This window comes from Macaca fascicularis, chromosome 8, assembly GCF_037993035.2.
Source record: "Macaca fascicularis isolate 582-1 chromosome 8, T2T-MFA8v1.1".
Classification (NCBI taxonomy): Eukaryota; Metazoa; Chordata; class Mammalia; order Primates; family Cercopithecidae; genus Macaca; species Macaca fascicularis.
The window spans coordinates 108,658,799-108,673,462 of NC_088382.1; the positions used below are offsets into that span (position 1 = coordinate 108,658,799).

At 35.3% G+C, this 14,664-nt stretch overlaps 1 protein-coding gene across 28 annotated transcripts in view; it reads left to right on the forward strand.

Moving 5' to 3' along the window:
* Window positions 1–14,664, forward strand: part of VPS13B (vacuolar protein sorting 13 homolog B) — an 857,597-nt gene that overhangs the window by 16,471 nt on the left and 826,462 nt on the right. For all 28 annotated transcript variants that reach the window (XR_012416560.1, XR_012416558.1, XR_012416559.1 and 25 more), the window contains exon 3: window positions 8,336–8,479. Coding sequence is in view for 20 of the 28 variants with exons in the window: in XM_073999176.1 (XP_073855277.1) it covers window positions 8,336–8,479 (144 nt within the window). In the remaining 8 variants the exon portion in view is untranslated. The remainder of the gene's footprint in view (window positions 1–8,335; window positions 8,480–14,664) is intronic.

Consider the following 14,664-nt stretch of genomic DNA (forward strand, 5'->3'; position numbering starts at 1 on the left):
CTCTGGATAGTCTGGTTTCCTTCTGCTTCCCAAAGATGTGAATGTTTGGTTAACTGGTATGTCTAAATTGTCCCAGTATGAGTGAGTGAGTGAGTGTGTGTGTGTGTGAACTGTGATGTAATGGTGTCCTGTCCAGAACTGGTTTCTACTTTTTACCCTGAGTGGCAGGATAGGCTTCAGCCACCTGTGACACTGAACTGGAATAAGCAGGTTGGAAAATGAACAATTGCATGATACTATAAAATAAAAATTCATAAAGTATATGATAATCATACAAATGCACAATATATGATGCATTCAGAAAGCACTCAGTGATCTCACAGTATTCCTTGTTTTTTAACTGTGTGGCATTAGAAGATGCTCCTCTTTTCACTTTCCAAACATTTGTTTCATGATTTCATTCACAACTATTGTGACTGCTATCATTCACCGATTGACCATAAATTTGGTAAATATTTATTAATCTTAATTTTATTAATTTAATAATGTAATAATTTGATACTAATTTAATACTAATTTAATAATTTCATTAATCTTTCTTAAATGTACATATAGCCTACATCTATTTCAGTATTTGATATTAGAAGTGGTTTGACTCTTTACAATATTGGTCATGTTTTTGTGACTAGACATAGGCTGTAGGAACTTTTGTTTATATCAGTTAGCCTAGGTGAAATTAGTTTTGTTTTTTTTTTTTTTGAGATGGAGTCTTGCTCAGTTGCCCAGGCTGGCGTGCAGTGGCGCGGTCTCTGCTCACTGCAAGCTCCGCCTCCCGGGTTCACGCCATTCTCCTGCCTCAGCCTCCCGAGTAGCTGGGGCTACAGGCGCCCGCCACTACGCCCGGCTAATTTTTTTGTATTTTTTTAGTAGAGACAGGGTTTCACTGTGTTCTCCAGGATGGTCTCGATCTCCTGACCTCGTGATCTGCCCGTCTTGGCCTCCCAAAGTGCTGGGATTACAGGCGTGAGCCACCGTGCCCGGCCGTGAAATTAGTTTTGTTACATGTTGTTTCATTTAAATGACAGTTTCCAAGAACCCACTGATGATGTTAGGTGAAGATTTACTATATTTCAAAAGCCTTATGTTCAAGTTCACAAATTCTTCTGCTTGATCTCGTGTATTGCTGAAACTTTCAATTGTATTTTTAAATTTTATTCATTGACTTCTTCAATGCTAAGATTTCTGTTTGGTTCTTTTTTATGGCATATATCTGTTGAATTTCTCATTCAGATCATGACTTGTTTTTCTGATTTTGTTGAATTCACTATCCGTATTCTTTTGTATTTCACTGAGTTTCCTTAAGAAATTACTGTGAATTCCTTTTCAGGTATTTTATTGGTTTGTTTTCCTTGGGGTATGTTATTAGAGAATTACTGTGTTCCTTTGTGGTGTCATGTTTCCATGCCTTTTCATGTTTCTTGTGTCCCTAGCTTGATATCTGTTTATCTGGAAGAACAACCACCTCTGCCAATTTTATGAAGTAGTTTTCATAGGAAAAAACTTTTTCCTGTAGATTTGACTTCGGTATTGGTTGAGTAGGGTGCCCAGGCTTTTTTCCTCATTGGGTGCAGTAATGTAATTTCTATGTGATTTCTTCAGCCGTCATCAATATCAGCATTTTCTGTGATTGCCTCAGTGGGCTAGACTGTGGGTGTTTGTGGAGGCAGTGGTGTGGCTTTGCTTGGGGTGAGGAATGCTAGACAGGCTGGTCCTTAGTCCCTGAGAAATGGCTGCTATTTCTCAGCTGCCATTTTCTGATTACAGGGTCCAAGGGATGTAGAGCTGCCAGGGCTGTTGAGCCCCAAGGCAGAATGCACTCTAGTAGTTGCTTCATTCTCCAAATGATGTAGTACTGCAGCAGCTTGGATCCTGGGGAATTCAGTGGATCAAATGTGAATTCTCTTTCTGGAGCAATCCAGCCTTATGGACCTCAGGCAGCTCCCTATACTGGACTCAGGGCTTGTGAGGACTGTGGAGCTGCCCTGTAGCTTGGATTGCAAGTATCCACAGTGGTCATGGGGACTGCTGAGGATGTCTTGCTTAACTTTTCTCGTCAATGGAGAGCCCCTTCTGGCTCCAGGCTGATTTTGGCCAGGTGCTCTCCTTTCCTCTTTATGCTGACATGTGGAGTTTTCTGTGCCTCAGAAGATCTTCATTACTTCCTGATGAGTTCCATTGTTCTCCCATAGACATTCAACTCAAAGTGCTCTATTTGTTGTTTTGGTTTTTCTTTGTGGAGGAGATGAGCATTGGGTTCCATTTTGATTGAAGTTTTTAATCTGTTCACCTCTAATTTTTATTCATATGATTGGATTTACATTTATCATTTTGCTATTATTTTCTGTGTGCCTCATGTCTGTTTTGTTCCTCTGATACTCTTATTAATTTCTTTTGTAGTAAATTGATGTTTTTCGATGTTCTATTTTAACTCCTTTATTGACTTTCAAATTACTTTTGAATTATTTTCTTTCTTTTTTTTTTTTTTTTGAGACAGAGTCTTGATCTGTTGCCCAGGCTGGAGTGCAGTGGCGTGATCTCGACTCACTGCAAGCTCCGCCTCCCGGGTTCATGCCATTCTCCTGCCTCAGCCTCCCGAGTAGCTGGGACTACAGGCACCCGCCACCATGTCCAGCTAATTTTTTTTTTTTTTGTATTTTTAGTAGAGACGGGGTTTTACCGTGTTAGCCAGGATGGTCTCGATCTCCTGACCTCGTGATCCGCCCGCCTCAGCCTCCCAAAGTGCTGGGATTACAGATGTGAGCCACTGCGCCTGGCCTGAATTATTTTCTTTGTGGTTGCTTGGGGGATTATAATATGCATCTGATTTACTGCAAACTACTTGAGATTATTGATAACTTTATTCTATTAAAATAGAGAACATTTCCCTACTATAGCTCCATTTTCTTCTGCTGCTTGTGCTGTTATTGTCATATATATTGCATCTTCACTTGTTAAAAGTCAAACAATACAATTTTATCATTATTGTTTTACGCAATTTCCTTTTAAATCAGAACAACACGGGAGAAAAAAGCATTTATAATGTCCTTTACCAGTCACCAACATAATTACCTGTATTTTTTTGTTGTGTGAATTTGTTTTATCATCTGTTGCTACTTCCTTTCAGTCTAATGAACTTCCATTAATATTCTGCTAGGAATCAATTATCTTATTCTTTATTTGAGTATCTTTTAATTTGCTTGCATTGTTGAAGGATAATTTTGCTGGATATAGAATTCTGGGAGAAATTAGGTGTTAATCTACTAAAAGTTTCCTTGTACGTGAAAAATTGTTTCTGTCTTTCTGCTCTCAGCTTTTTTTTTTTGTCCCTGGCTTTCTGCAGTTTGACTATGATATATTTGGATTTGAATTCACTGATTCTTTTGCCAATTCAAATCTGCTGCTGAGCCCTTCTAGTGAATTTTTTATTTTGTTGATTGTACTTTCAACTCCAAAATTTTCATTTTTTTGGTAATTTCTTTTTATTGACATTTTCTAATTGAGGCCGGGTGCAGTGGCTTATGCCTGTAATCCCAGCACTTTGGGAGGCCGAGGTGGGTGGATCACTTGAGGTCAGGAGTTCGAGACCAGCCTGGCCAACATGGTGAAACCCCATCTCTACTAAAAATACAAAAATTAGCTGGGCGTGGTGGTGGGTGCCTGTAATCCCAGCTATTCGGGAGGCTGAGGCAGGAGAATCGTTTGAACCTGGGAGGCAGAGATGGCAGTGAGCCGAGATCACACCATTGCACTCCAGTCTGGGTGACAGGGTGAGACTCCATCTCAAAAAAAAAAAAAAAAAAAAAAAATTTGTATATGGTTTCCCTTATTTCTTTGAACATATTCGGAATTGATGTTTTGAAGTCTTTGTGTACCAAGCCCTGCATTTGATCTCCTTCAAAGATAGTTTCTATTAACTGTTTTTATTTCTGTATGCTTTGCATGTGTCGTAGTTGTTTGTTGTAAATTGGACATTTTGTTTAATATATTGCAGCAACTTAGGATTTTGATTTCTTCTCCTCCAGGAGATGGTTGTTGTTGCAGGTTTGTTTATTGATTTGCCTCTACTAATTTTGTGATGTCTGTTTCGTGTGCCCTCTGATTTCTCTGCTCATTAAAAAAAAAAAATTCTCTTTTCTATTTTTAAGCCTGGCATTCTAGGAATTTCACTGGGTTACTATAACTTAGTCATCAGCCAGTGATTGGAGATTGTTTAAACCTTTGAGCTAGTAAGGTATTTACTCTTTGACATGGGATATATACATTTACTGGGTAATACTTTCAAAGTCAGGAGATTATAAGTCTGATTTTTTTTTTTTTTTTAAATTCTCTATGTTCATGAGGCCTCATGGTTAACTAGAAATGAGTAGTTTGCTGGTTACTGCCCTCTCTTTGTGGTTGCTTGGGGGATTGTATCTGTATATCTGGTGGAACAACAGATATACAGTCTTCTGAATAAGTGCATTCTTGCATATGCGTACAACTTTCTAGACTACCAGTAATATATATGTGAGACCTTGGCAAAATCCCGTTAGGCTATATCATTTTCCAGATTTCTCTGTTAATTTTTGGACTGATCTGCTGTTTTGTTGCCTGACCCAAATTGTATTGTGACCTTATGCTAGCGTTACTCTTATTGCTGCTGAGCTGTCTGTTATTTTTGACAACTTTGTCCTTTTTGTCATTGCTTTTTGGGGAGAGGATTTGCCGAGCTCCTCATTCAGCATTCTTGAAGTCTTGTCACTTATGTGTATGTCTGTGTGAGTGTGTTCTGATAGTAACAAATATGTGACATAAAATTTGTCATTGAGGCTGGGCATGGTGGCTCGTGCCTATAATCCCAGCACTTTGAGGGCTGAGATGGGAGGATAGCTTGAAGCCCAGGAGTTGAAGACCAGACTGGGCAACATAGTGAGACTCATCTGTGCCAAAAATTTAAAAAATTGGTTGGGTGTGGTGCCATGGGCATATAATCCTAGCTACTTGGCATGCTGAGGTGGGAGAGCCCAGGAGTTGGAGGTTTCAGTGAGCTGATTGTGCCACTGCACTCCAGCCTGGGTGACAGAGTTAGACCTTGTTTCTTAAAGAGAAATGACCATCTTAAGCACTTTTAAGTATATACTATATTACTGTTAACTATATGCACATCCTTGTGGAGCAGATCTTCAGAACATTTTTGTCTTGTAAATCTGAAACTCTGTCTATTGAACCAATGACTCCCTTTTTACCTTTCCCCTGCCCCCGCCCTTGACAACCACCAGTCTACTTTCTAAGAGTTTGACAATGTTAGATACCTTATATATGTGGAATCATACAGTATTTATCTTTTCATAACTGGCTTATTTTATTTACCATAATGTCCTCATGTTTTGTCCATGTTATGGTATATTATGGGATTTGCTTATTTTTTAAGGCTGAATAATATTCCATTGTATGTGTGTATTACATTTTGCTTATCCATTCATTCAAAAATGGATATTAGAGTTGCTTTTACTTTACAGCTATTGTGATTAATGCTGCTTTGAACATGGGTGTGTGAATATCTCCTTAAGATTTTCTTTTAAATTATTTTGGGTATATACCTAGAACTGGGGTTTCTGGATCATTGTAATTCTGCTTTTGATTTGTTGAGGAACCTCCATATTATGTTCTGTAGCAGTTGTACCATTTTATGTTTCCACTAAGAGTGCATAAGTATTCCATTTTCTCAACACTTATTATGTTTTTGATAATGGCCATTGTTATGACTGAGAGATAGTTCATTGTGGTTTTTGATTTGCATTTCCCTAATGAGTAGTTACGTTGAGCTTCTTTTCATATACTTGTTGGCCATTTGTATATCTTTTTTGTGGACATGTCTTCAATTCCTTTGTCCATTTTTAAATAGAATTACTGTTATTTTGTTGTTGATTAGTCATGGAACTTGTTTATATATTCTAGATAGTAGTACCTTATCAGATAGATGGTTTGCAAATATTTTTGTCCATTTCATAAGTTATCTTTTTTATTCTTTTTCCTTTGTTGTGCAGAAGTTTTAAAATTTGATGTCTCATTTTTCTATATTTGCTTTTGTTGCCTGTTATGTTCATTTTAAAAGTATCCCTTTTCTCTGTTATTTTATAATACCTTACCTATAATTAGATTTTTGAGATATATTCAACTCTCTTCTGAAATTCTTTGCTACTAATATCCATTGCATTATCATAGATGTTCTGATTTTAGGGATGCATTTTACATGATGTATTACCTAAAAGTTATACATAAATAAAATATTTTAAAGTTGTAGATTTATATATTTCAAGAAGGAAAAAGAATGAAAAGAAAATACCTTTTTTGGTTACCTCAAGGAAGATCCATTTGTTATAACAATCATCATTTGTGTTTCACCTTTTAAACAGTATATATAAATATATGTTATTTATTTATTTTTCTTTCCTCTGTGATTTTGAAATTGAAACTATCTTGCTTATAGTCAGATCATATGTCTCAAAATTCCATGTTCTAATCCAGAAAGTTACCTCTTGTGTTAATGTTTGGTTAGTAGCATTCTGATGACACTAAGTTCTTGAGTTTGATTCAGGTGTCTTTAAACATCTGTACTCTGAGAACTCTGAGACAATCTGATTTATGCCCTTAGACTGCAACTTTGATAGCCATTTTGCAAATGTATCATTGTTACACAAGGCATAGGGTGGGAGAGGTGGAATTGTAATCTGCTCATTGTCCAGTTAGGTAGATAAATAGCCAGTGGAAACATTTTCAGTGCTGATAATGGAAGTGTAGAGGCAGTATTATAGTGGTTAAGAGCCATGGCTCTGGCATAATATTTCTTAATTTTGAGTCCAGGCTCTCCTAGATGTTTCATTTTGGGAAGATTCTTGACCCTTCATGTCTCAGATTCTTCACTGTAAAATGGGGATAATGGTATTTACATTTTGTGGTTCTTAGGAGGAGTAAATAATTGTTTACAAGTAAGGTGCTTAGAATAGTGCCTGGTACATACTCAGTGCTTAGTAAATATTGCTTTTGTTACAGGCACTGATCAATATATAATCTTGTGCTAGCTGAACAATGCTTGAAGAAATTAATGCATTTTAAAAATACTGTGATAATGACAAAGGTCTAAAAATTGTGACATTCTATTAGCATAGAGTACTAACAATAAACTTAATAGCTGCCCTTTAAAAAAAAAAAACCTCTGGTTGAAGAAACAAATTAGGCCCATACTTTTGTAATTATAATAATAATATTTAGCACCTTTATAATGATTTCTCTGTGAGGAAGGTAGTATTCTAAGCTTTATATATTTTAATTGATCTAATATTCAAAATATAGTATTTTTATACAAATTTTAAAGATAATGAAACTGAGGCACAGATACAATAAAGTCTTTGCTGGCTGCAGAGTTATTGGTCTTAATCACTTTGCTATACTGTCTGTATTTAGGTATATTGCTACTGTGTTGCTGAACCAACTAGGTAGGCTAAAATGTGAATGAATAAGCTTAATATTTTTATTAACTTTCACAAATAGAGTTACAATAACTGTAAAAAATGTGATGGGAATACATTTTTTTCTTCGTCCTTTGTTGATTTGTAAACAAATTGTATCTAGAAGTGAGACAAATGAGCATAAAGCAATTTTGGTGAAATTTTTCATGTCTAATCTTTTATCTAATGATAATGGAAAGCAGTCAGAAAATATTTAAAATTTAGGACCAAGTAGTATCCAGTTCAATTTTACATTAGGTGAAGTGGAATACATTTTTTTTTTTTAGGTTGATCAGTTTTCATTTTGTCAAGTTATTCTCAAATCTCCAGTTGAGCTCCCCTTTCAACTTGACTTAGAATACTGTTCTATTAGTTTAAAACATATTTTGAAGACATATTTTTAGATGGAGACTTAAAAAATTACATCATTTCAGGTATCTCAAGTACTGCTGCTATATACTGTTGTACTACCATCTATGAGCTTACATCATGTACCAAGTATTATATATTATTTCCATTCAGCAAAGTAGGAGACAGGCCTAGAGTGCTTAAGTAACTTATTAAATGTAACTTGTACTATAAATTATTATTTATCATTAAGTATGGCCTAACAAGGTATTTGATGCTACTTTTTGATAAACAGTAATTCTCAAAATATTTTTGTGTTGGACATTTTATTTCTCTTTTAAGAAAGGAATTTGTACATTAGAATGAAAAATATTAAGCACTAAACAGTAAGTCCCCAAATATTCTTGTGTTGGAAATTTTATTTTTTAAAAAAGGAATTTGCATATTATAATAAAAAATATTAAACACTTACTAACTTATGCAATGTTTTGTGTTTTAAGGAACTGAAATTACCATTCACTTTTTTGAGTGGACATATTCATGAATTAAGGATTCATGTACCATGGACAAAACTGGGTTCAGAACCAGTGGTAATTACCATCAATACTATGGAATGCATTTTGAAACTTAAGGATGGGATACAGGTAAGACATTATTGAACTAAGTTGTTTATGTTAACTAATTTTAGTAGTATTTGACATTTCTTTACCTTTTTGAATATATCAACTGTTACATAAACATAGCTTATATACTTAATTTTTTTTTTTTTTTTTTTTTTTTGAGAGAGTCTCACTCTGTTGCCAGGCTGGAGTGCAGTGGTGCGATTTCGGCTCACTGCAACCTCCGCCTCCCGGGTTCAAGCGATTTTCCTGCCTTAGCCTCCTGAGTAGCTGGGACTACAGGTGTGCACCACCACGCCCAGCTAATTTTTGTATTTTTACTAGAGAAGGGGTTTCACCATGTTGGCCAGGATGGTCTCGATCTCTTGACATCGTGATCTGCCCGCCTTAGCCTCTGAAAGTGCTGGGATTACAGGCATGAGCCGCCGTGCCTGGCCTTTAATTTGTATATGCCCTTTTAAGTTACATGATTATTTGCAATGGGCGTTTTTAAATTTGAATAAAATATGTAAAGGTTGTTTTCATACAGATTTTACTTACTTTGTCATAGCTCTACTAGGGACCTTGCAGATTGCTTATTGCTTATTACATCTACAATGAAAGTGCAGCCTAATTGTGTCCAATTTTTACATTAACATTTTTAGATTTTTGCAAAAGACCTGTATGAATTTTTTCTTTACATAATTTTTCTAAATCTGAAGGGAATTTCTCAGGTTATTTTTTGGGAAGATGAAAATATATTTGCACCAAATTTTATAATTGTTTTTGAAGTTTTGGTATAAGAAACTGATTTTTTCTTTTTTCAGATTTATTTCTTCCTTCTCTGACCCATCTTACATTTCTTGCTAGTGTTTTTTTGCAGATGTGTAATATTGGTTTTAAAGAGTTTCTACCAAAAATTTTCCAATCTAGGAAAGCAAAATAGGTCAGGACCATAGCTTATTGTGGAGAATGTTTCCACTTTCACCTTGCAGAAGAGTGGTGTGTCTGTCATTCATTTTTATTAGTTTTTTTTTTTTTTAATCAGCTACTTAACATTTAACTTTTAGTTTTAAGGAAGATTGGCTATAATCAAGTAAATTGATAAGTATTATTAAAATGACTTCATGTGAATCTGTATGTAGGTTTAACATATTCTAAATGTAACTTTAATCTTTGTGAAGTTAGGGTTATATATGAACTGTTAAAATTATTTCCTATTTTAAGTGGATGCTTTGAGTGTCATATCAACCCACTGGACTCAGATGTTTTTTCCATTTATGAAATCTTTGATTCCAAACATGTATTATCCAATTTAACTTAATATAGTTTCTAGAAGTTAATAGACCAATGTTATATTCTCATGAAAATGAAAAGTTACTTTGTGATCTTTTAATATTTGAGAGATTAATTTAGAAATCTGTGGATAGTTACAAAAAAGTTTTACTTTACATTTATAGTTGGTAATACTTAAATGGTTCTTAATTATTATCTTTTCTTGGAATTTATTTTTTTTTCAAAGTCTGGACTTGGTTATACCACCCATGCAGTGTTCCATATTAAAAGAGAAAAAAAAAAAAAAAATCCAGACACTAAGTATTTTTTCATTGAGAAGGTGGAAATTTCAAGGCCAGATGTCCTTTAAGAAACACGTTTTAACAGAGGCAAATTACAACTAATTATAGAGGCTGCAGAAAAAGACTTGTAACACATGACTTAGTGCAACCTAGAACTAATACTTGATATTGGACTATGCAGATGGCTACTGCAGAAATGATCAGGTTTCCTGCTTGCATGGTAATTGAGACTTGAATTTTGTGGTGTGTACAGCAAAAGGTTAAATGTCATGAATGTAAACCACTCTCAAAACAAGTATTTTTTACAGATGTTTAACATTTTGGGTTAGAGAGGATTTTCGAAAATTGCAGTTGACATTTGGACAAATTATTTAGCAGTGTACACCCCTGGAGAGTAATGCTTGGGTTTATGCTAGTGATTGGAATTAAATTTTGAGTAAAAACATTGTAGATGAAACAGATTTTAAAATAGTTTATTTTCCTGTTTTAAGCTTTGGTTAGTATAGTATGTAATTAAGCTGAAAATTACGCATGTAGTAGTAAAACTGAATAAGTTTATATTCAAATTATTTCAGGTTACTGTAGAATCACCACGAAGAAAAGATGTATTTTCTAAATAAAATTGGGGTTGGAATGGTAGGTTTAGTGAAGGGGCCTTTTAGAGTTATAGGTACTCAAAGATATGAATCTGTTAAAAAACTATTATATATATGAATGTATTGAAGTATGATTAAAAGGTATGAATATAAGGCTTAAATCAGATAAGATCATTCCAAAAATAAGATATTGTTAAATGCCTTGATATGAAGGCATGTCTTGTTTGTGAAGGTAAATTTAATTCTACCAACATTTATTGGTTGTCTACTCTGTACTGCACTGAAAAGCATTGCTAAAATATTTATATAATCTCAGCAAAAGACACTTAGAAAAAGATTCATAATGATTGTGATTCTAGTGGTCATGGTTTAAATACACTGCCTTAACATATCATTATAATCAGTTTTACTTATAGAGATTTTTAGGATGAGTGGGTGACCAAGTTGTTGTGTTACGTAAAATGAAATCCATCTTGATGTTTACTCTGAATTTTTAAAAATATATTGAAACTTCACTCAAGAAATAGTTGTTAACGATTTCCTATTTACTCTGAGAGACGTATATATGTCAGTCATTGCCCTCACTTTTAAATCTTGCAGAGTTACTACTTGTAAACTGTTTATCCTGTTTTTGATTTCAGATACACAGTTTTTGATTCATGACACATCATGTCCATGCTAATCTAATAAATACTTGTTAACATAGCTCAAGAGCTAAAACATTATCAGTAACTTCCATTTAACTATGTACTCCTCTCCTTTTTCATATTCTTTTTTGTTCAGCCTGTATGGGTCTCATCTGTAAAACAGGACAAGACTTGCTATACAATTTTAAAAATTATATGATTAATGTGCTTTCTTTGATCATTGAATTAAGTCTTGACTGGGCACGGTGGCTCATGCCTGTGATTGCAGCACTTTGTGGGGCCGAGGCGGGCAGGTCACAAGGTCGGGAGATCGAGACCATCCTGGCTAACATGGTGAAACCCCGTCTCTAATAAAAATACAAAACATTAGCTGGGCATGGTGGCCGGCGCCTGTAGTCCCAGCTATTCTGGAGGCTGAGGAAGGAGAATGGCATGAACCCGGGAGGCGGAGCTTGCAGTGAGCCAAGATTGCGCTACTGCATTCCAGTCTGGGTGACAAAGGGAGACTCTGTCTCCAAAAAAAAAAAAAACTTCTTCAACCTAAAGAGAATGATAAATTTGTTTCTAAACCACCTATTTATTCTGGTTTTTGTACCACCTGGAACATAAATGTTAAAATCTCTTTTAATCTAATAAATGTAACTATTTGTAAGGCTGTTTATGGAAATACTACTTATTTTTCATAAAAAATTTGAAAAGTGGGAGGCTGAGGCAGGAGAATTGCTTGAACCCAGGAGGCGGAGGTTGCAGTGAGCAGAGGCCGCGCCATTGCTTCCAGCCTGGGCAACAAGAGCAAAACTCCATCTCAAAATAAAAATAAATAAAATAAAATTTGAAAAGCATCTTTTGAACCTAAAAATCGGAGATTATCTTCTAATAGGAGAAATAGTTGCAGTTTCACTCCAGATGAAACTTATTTTTATGTATATGTTCTTACCATCTTTCTCCTTTTTAGCTTAGCTTCTTTTTTTTTTTTTTTTTGAGACAGAGTCTCGCTCTGTCGCCCAGGCTGGAGTGCAGTGACCGGATCTCAGCTCACTGCAAGCTCCGCCTCCCGGGTTCACGCCATTCTCCTGCCTCAGCCTCCCAAGTAGCTGGGACTACAGGTGCCCACCACCTCGCCCGGCTAGTTTTTTGCATTTTTTAGTAGAGACGGGGTTTCACCGTGTTAGCCAGGATGGTCTCGATCTCCTGACCTCGTGATCCACCTTGCAAGTTCATTTCTTTACTGTCATAATCTTTTACCACCTTTCTCCTTTTTAGCTTAACTTATTTTAAAATCATTTTTGCAAGTTTAATTTTATTTCTTTACTGTCATAACCTTCTGATTGTTGATATGGCTGTTTAAGATTACAAAAATCTTCTGTTTGAAAACCTAAGGTGATTTTATTCTTTTATCTCATGTACCTACAAGTTTAGTTAGATTTTAAACAAAAAAGTGAAAATATTTGTATCTGTGGTATTTTAATTCAGAGAGAGTTTTCTGTTTCCCATAAGCACAGATACCTTTCTTAAACATTTTAAGTCAGAAACCAGTAAGCCACTTTTTGTTTGTTTTGTTTCTGTTTTTGATACTGGGTCTTGCTGTGTTGCCCAGGTTGGTCTTGAACTCCTGGCTTCAAGTGACCCTCCTGCCTTGGCCTCCCAAATTACTGGAATTACAAGCATGAGCCACTGATTTCCAGTATTAATAAGAAAAAAATTTTGGTCCTGACAACCCATAGATTTAGGTGACCTGATCAATAAGTGATATGTTATTACTCTTGACTGTGGTATTTTATATCAAATTGTTTTTATAGTTTCATCTTGTAGTTTATTTTTGTTTTTCTAAAAAGTCTGTGTCAGTGTAATTAGACTTAAAGATATGAGGCAGCTGTTTTGATTTGAATGGCTAATTTTGACGAAGGGCTTCAGAATTATTTTTTCCACTGTAGTGCAGGCAAATAAAGCTTTCTTTGATTGGATACCAGCACCTATCTGCTCTATCTAGCAGAACTTTTCTGGGATCTAGAGAATTTCCATACTTTCACAGGACAAAGTTTTTTTTTTTTTTTTTTTTTTTTTTAAATTTTGTTTACATTTAGGTAGGATTTTGTATTTACTTGATGGTCATTTGTTCTGGCCATCAATGTGCTCTGTTTACCATCAGGGATTTCATGGATTTACTTGTAGAAATTTTACATGTGATCATTAGAATTTTAAGTGCTGATTATTATGAATTAGTACAGTTGTGTTGGCAGACTATTAAGAATAATCAGTCTCTGTTAATTGATTTAAAAAATCAATTAGTTAGAATTTGAGATTAGGAGGCCTACAAGAGAGGTATCACCTCTCTCTTAGCTTGGCTGAAGTCTGTTTATCATCATTGTCATTGGTGAGGTCATTGCTTGAATGTTATAATAAATGGCCTTCTAATTGGACTGACTCTAGACCATTACTCTTCCACACACATTCACAAATATCTCTTATTTTTTGAAGCTCGTGTGACCTGACTATATAACCATTTATGGTCCCCTGATAGCCATCATCCGTTGGTTTTGTGGTCCCTGTGACTGAAAATTTTGTTACCTGGTTCACAGACTTTTTTTGTTCATCCATCTTGGGTCATTTCAGTTCATCCATCTTGGGTCATTTCAGTGTCCATATGGATTCTTATATAATTCTCTAGCAACACAATTCCTTGATTTTTAACTCTGTCATCCTTATTTCTGTTCCATTTCAGCCAATCCTTTTATGGTTATGTTACGGACTTTGCTGTTCCTTGAAGCATTCACTTTGTTGTGGATCCTGTCTCTGTATCTTAAGTATCTCACTTTACAGTATTCCTTCACTTTCAATCTCTCATTTGCTTTATTGGCACTTTGCTATCATTTAAAGTGCTTATTTCTCTGCTACATTTTGGGGAAATACTTTCCGGCAACCATGTTGCCCTCTCCAGCTTCTTTTCTTTTCTTTATAACCACATCATTTATTTATTTATTTATTTATTTATTTATTTATTTATTTATTTTTTGAGATGGAGTCTTGCTCTGTCTTCCAGGCTGGAGTACAGTGGCGCAATCTCCGCTCACTGCAAGCTCCGCCTCCTGGGTTCATGCCATTCTCCTGCCTCAGCCTCCCGAGTAGCTGGGACTACAGTTGCCTGCCACCTCGCCCGGCTAATTTTTTGTATTTTTAGTAGAGACAGGGTTTCACCATGTTAGCCAGGATGGTCTCGATCTCCTGACCTTGTGATCCGCCTGCCTTGGCCTCCCAAAGTGCTGGGATTACAGGCTTCAGCCACCGTACCCGGCCTCTTTTTTTCTTTTTTAAAATAAGTCAGTGTTTGTGTGTGTGTTTTTTTAATGGAAGCGAAATTCACATAACATACAATCAACCATTTTATTTTTATTTTTTAAAACTTTTTATTT